Raw genomic sequence first — 5,381 nt, forward strand, 5'->3', positions numbered from 1 at the left:
GAACATAAGCTAGTAACTTACACATTTTCCTAGACTATGTTATTATCTTCACAGTGGGTAAGAACATCTATGTAGTGTCATGCAATGATGTATTTATTAGGTTATAGACTCATTGTTTTTTGAAGTGTGTGATGTTTCGGTAACTTAGCTAGTTACTACAAGCACCTCTCTCTTTATTAAATATGTGCCACATAAGCAAAATTGTATTGGAGTGTATAAAGTTCCTCCACATTGTGACCAGCCTAAAGAAGACGGTGTTGGGAATGGTCGCCTCGAATTTAATAGCACGAGGAGGGAGGGACGGATACTGCATCGCGATTGGTACTTGTAGCTGGAGTAGCTTCGGAAGGGGAGACGTTAGGGTTTCACTGAGCTTCCATGGAGCTGAGATCTCGGCGATGCCCGTCCGAGCAGCTAGACGGCGGACCGGACCGCATCAGCGTCCTCCCGACGACCTGCTCCTCCTCATCCTCGCCCGACTCGGATGCGCCGGCGCCGCCGCGCGCACCGGCGTCCTCTCCCGCCGGTGGCGCGGCCTCTGGCCCCGCCTCCGCCAGATCGTGTTCCGCGACGTCCCCTACGCTTCGCTCGAAGCGGCGCTCGGCGGCGTCTCTCGCCCCCCTCCCCCGGTTTCCCTCCTCGAATTCCGCATCCCCGACAAGCGCCTCCCTGGGCATCGCAGGCCCGACTCCGCCGGCATCAACTCGCTGCTGCTCGCCGCAGCGGGGCTCGAGCCGGAGTCGCTCGTCGTGGCTCTCCCCTCGCACTTAATAGGCTGTACCGTCGTCCTCGACCTGCCTTACTTCCACCGCGCCGCCTCCATCGTGCTGGACATTTGTTCCATCCTCAGCGTGCCTGCCGGCGTCGAGTTCCCCGCGCTCGAGACGCTGTCTTTGTCGTGCTTCCTTCCCGACCTTGACTCCTTCATCCCCTGCTGCCCGCGCTTGCGCACGCTCCGGCTTGGCAGCCTCCTTTTGGGCGTCCTGTGCCTCAACTCTGTGTCGCTGCAGGAGCTTGTGGTGGATCGCGAGGCAGGATTGACAGACCATATCAGCATCGTTGCCCCCGTGCTCAGGCAATTGACCATGTCCTTCATATCCTCGAACCCCAGCATCTCCGTCTCGGCACCAATGCTGGAGAAGGTCTCATGGCGCTGCTGCTATAACGACGGCTCTATTGTGTTTGGTTTTTGGCTACTGGAGGAGGTGTTACTACGGACAGCAGAGACACAAGGACAACTCTCTTCGCTGCACATTCATTTTGGCGCCGTTCGTACCTTATCCCTACCTTCTCCTGCACAATCTACTACAAATTCTGACTAAATTAAATTTGTGAATGATATATATCTTGCCAATACTTTCTTCAGAGATCGTTGATTTTTCATGGTGAAGCGGATACCATTACTCAGGATATAGAAAAGCATATGATTGCTGAGTTTTCTATTTTGGAACTACATCTCCGAACAAGTGGACATATGTTTGGAGCACTCGCGTTTTATCTCCTAGGGAGTAATCGAATTTGTACTACTATGCAGAAGCTTAAGGTCATCCTACAGAGATCAGCGGTAATATTCTGCTCTGATTACATACCCCAATGATACATTGTGTAATAATTCACATATAATTTTTGGTTTTAGGTGAAAGAAAGATGCTCACCAGATTGTCCATGTGAGTCCTCGGGCTGGAGAGTCCAAACTATCTCCTTGACTGCTCTCGAAGAAGTGGAGATCAACGGCTTTGAAGGAGACAATCATGAGCTTGATTTCTTGAAACTGGTACTCAGATGTGCGCCAATGCTTAAAAGAATGATTGTGAAGCTGTCAGATAAGGCCTCAGCAAGTAGCTATAGACGCACAAAACTATACAACATCTTCAGGGCCAATTAACCTGTGGAATTCTATGTCTATCTTAGCTCCGGTGAGTATGGTTGTCATTCATGAATAGCATGCTCCTAGATGCAGCAAGGATATAACTGTTAATCCTGATAACTTTCGTCGAAACCTAAAGTTTAGCTGTTCGTTATTTTCATGTTGTGCAGAATTAGAATATCTAGGGTGTCTGTATTGACCATCAAATTTTGAAGTCTGGTGCATATGTATCCCAGTTATCAGTTAAGAGATCTCATTAGTTAAATATAATTACTCATGAGTGGGCGATAAACAATTTGAATTTTTTTGCAGACTTCCATGCCTAAGTTGCACTTTTAATTTACTCAATCTTCCGTGTTGAATTTTTTATCATGCCCTTGTATTTTGCAGCTGTATTCAGGTTAATGTCTCATCTGAATTTCATTGTGCTTATTTAGTTCCAGTTAAAACTTAAATTATGTCTGAGGAGTGCTTTGGTATTGCTCTCTGCCGTCAGCATGTAAAAAGATAGTTTCTAGATTACCTGAAGTTAAGGTCTCATCTGAATTTTATTGTCCATACTTTGTTCCAGTTAAGTTCTGTTCGATGAGTACTTTTGTATTTCTCTCTGCTTACAGCTTGTATTGTGTTTTATCTGCCAGCGACAGCAATTTTTACTCATAACAACGACTCTTAAATTTGAGCACATTATGATTCTGATCAGACCTTGTTTAATCGTCTGCAGGGTTAATGCATGGTAGCCAAAATCGCCTGTCTACATGATTCTCACCCATACATCTGTGGACATGTGTTGTGCATCAACAAAACCGTTCTTTCCTGCAATGGCCAACTCTGTTACCTGTGTTAGGATTTTGCTTTGTTGCTTCAACCGATTATCTTAGGTGTTGTTTTGCCAGTGTACTGAAGCTTTATATGTGTCTATAAGTGGTACACTCTTAGTTAATTTCTGAATGGCTCCTATGCCATTCAGTAATCAAAGTTAATGCACTCAACCTGTGTCAGTTATGTTCTGCAAGCTAGTAACCAGTTAAGCTTATGGTTTCAATTGCTTGTCGCGCTGTTTCATTTTGATGATGCATTTGTGTGTTTTCAACAAAAGTAGATTGTGCAGCGATAGATGTTCACTCTACAGCTCATTATATTTATACGAGCCAAATTAACTTTCTGATCTGTTCATCCTCTGAACTTGAGAGTTGATTTCGGTTTCCTCCCTCCCTCTACATTGCAAATCATTTATCCCTCTCTTTTCTTCCGGTTCCCTCTGAACTTGATGGACAGAGGATGCAGCTAGGGTCCCTTTGTACAGCTGGTGATGAAGAGTTGCGTCACAAGCTCCAGGCATAATGTTTTGTACAAACTCACGCATCTGTGTGTACTGTTTGCTGGTGTTTCATTTGGATATATCTGTATACATTCAAAATTTGCCGATGTACACAAACACCAACATCAATGGTGTGTGATCCTGCTGATGTTTATCTGAGAGAGTAAGTACTCCTTGGCTGATCAAGAATTGACCAGGACAGAGGGGATCGATTTGTGAGGTCTCGATCTGTATTTCCATGGATGAAGTTTGAATCACAACGAGAGGAGGAAGATAACATGAGCTATTCTCTCTGAAGATAACATGAGCTATTCTCTCTCTGCCTATCTGTCTCCAGCCGTTTTCCTTACCGTGCTGATTACAGTGGTGATAGCTGGTTATATACGTACATGGCCTAAGACTCATTCAGGCCCAGCAAGCTGAGACGGAAGACGAGGCTTGCGCGTGGGCTGTGCGATTGAACTTGGCGCCTCCTCCTGTGTACTCTGCACCTTGTCGCTGACAATCCCCCTTTGTTGAGATACGGCTTGCCCCCAAGCCGGCGCGCGCGGGAATTTTTGCTTGATAGCTTCGAAGTCTTCCCAAGTTGCTAAATCAGCTGAATCACCAGACCACTGAAGGAGGACCTGAACCACCTTCTTGTCAACACGATGGATCACTCGCCTCTGCAGAATTTTCTCTGGTACTTGCACTGCCGCTTTAGGCGATGGTAGTTGAGGAAGAACTTGATGTGTGGGCTTGAGAACTTTGCATAGAAGAGACACATGAAACACCGGATGGACCTTGCTGGTGATTGGGAGATCCAGACGATAGGCAACTTCTCCCACACGTTCTAGAATAGTGTAGGGACCGAAGAATTTGTATGCCAGCTTATGATTAGCATGTGGAGCCACAGACTTCTGTATATATGGTTGCAGTTTGAGAAAGACCTGATCACCCACAGAAAAGCTTCTTTCAGTTATGTGTTTATCAGCTTGCGTCTTCATCCTTTGCTGAGCTCGTAGGAGTTGTTGCTTGATTTATTCAAAAACCACTTGTCTGTGTTCAAGCCACAAGGACAGGTCTGTTAAGCAATGGCACCATCTGGAGCAATGCCAAAGTGCCTAGGGGAGTGGCCATAGATAAGTTCAACATAGCCGGTCCCAAGCCCGGGTAAAGGAGGAGGGTTGTGATAGGCTTGGCGAGCCAACGTAAAAACTCAGCCACTCTTATGGAGATGAAACCCAAAAGATTTTCGTTGGGGCGTAACCCTCTCAGCGACGAGCCACATCGGAACCCGGGTGTGGTGGAAAATGGGCAAGGGCCGGGCTGTTACCCCCCAAGTGGCGCGCCGTATCTTGACCCGGATACGGTGGCAGAGCGAGGATCGGGTCATCGCATCCTTAGTGGCGCGCTACATCGATGCCCGGATGTAGTGGAAAATGAGCAAGGGTCTTCGCATTTGACTCGACAAGTGCGAAGGGTAAGGAAGCTAGCCGAGCCTATGAGGATTCGCTTAGGTAGCTGGAACGTAGGGTCTCTGACAGGAAAGCTTCAGGAGCTAATTGATGCAGCGGTGAGGAGAGGTGCTGATATCCTTTGCGTCCAAGAAACCAAATGGAGCGGACAGAAGGCGAAGGAGGTGGAGGATACCGACTTCAAGATGTGGTACACGGGGACGGCTGCAAACAGAAATGGCGTAGGCATCTTGATCAACAAGAGCCTCAAGTATGGAGTGGTAGACGTCAAGAGACGTGGGGACCGGATTATCCCAGTCAAGCTGGTAGTTGAGGACTTGGTTCTCAATGTTATCAGCGTGTATGCCCCGCAAGTAGGCCACAATGAGAACACCAAGAGGGAGTTCTAGGAAGGCCTGGAAGACATGGTTAGGAGTGTACCGATTGGTGAGAAGCTCTTCATAGGAGGAGACCTCAATGGCCACGTGGGTACATCTAACACAGGTTTTGAAGGGGCGCATGGGGCCTTTGGCTATGGCATCAGGAATTAAGAAGGAGAAGATGTCTTAAGCTTTGCTCTAGCCTACAACATGATTATAGCTAACACCCTCTTTAGAAAGAGAGAATCACATCTGGTCACTTTTAGTAGTGGCCAACACTCTAGGCAGATTGATTTCATCCTCTCGAGAAGAGAAGATAGGCGTGCGTGCCTAGACTGTAAGGCGATACCTAGAGAGAGTGTTGTACCCCAACATAA

General features: G+C 47.2%; 1 protein-coding gene across 1 annotated transcript; it reads left to right on the forward strand.

Annotated features, from left to right (window-relative positions):
* The first annotated feature begins 300 nt into the window (after window positions 1-300).
* On the forward strand, window positions 301-2,917 carry LOC119355412. The gene is made up of 4 exons (XM_037622215.1): window positions 301-1,268; window positions 1,367-1,564; window positions 1,637-1,916; window positions 2,592-2,917. The coding sequence occupies exons 1-3, from the start codon at window positions 399-401 to the stop codon at window positions 1,883-1,885; spliced, it is 1,317 nt and encodes a 438-aa protein (XP_037478112.1). The 5' UTR covers window positions 301-398; the 3' UTR covers window positions 1,886-1,916; window positions 2,592-2,917.
* The last annotated feature ends 2,464 nt before the right edge of the window (window positions 2,918-5,381 follow it).

The sequence above is a fragment of the Triticum dicoccoides genome, chromosome 2A, assembly GCF_002162155.2.
Source record: "Triticum dicoccoides isolate Atlit2015 ecotype Zavitan chromosome 2A, WEW_v2.0, whole genome shotgun sequence".
NCBI classification, from domain to species: domain Eukaryota; kingdom Viridiplantae; phylum Streptophyta; class Magnoliopsida; order Poales; family Poaceae; genus Triticum; species Triticum dicoccoides.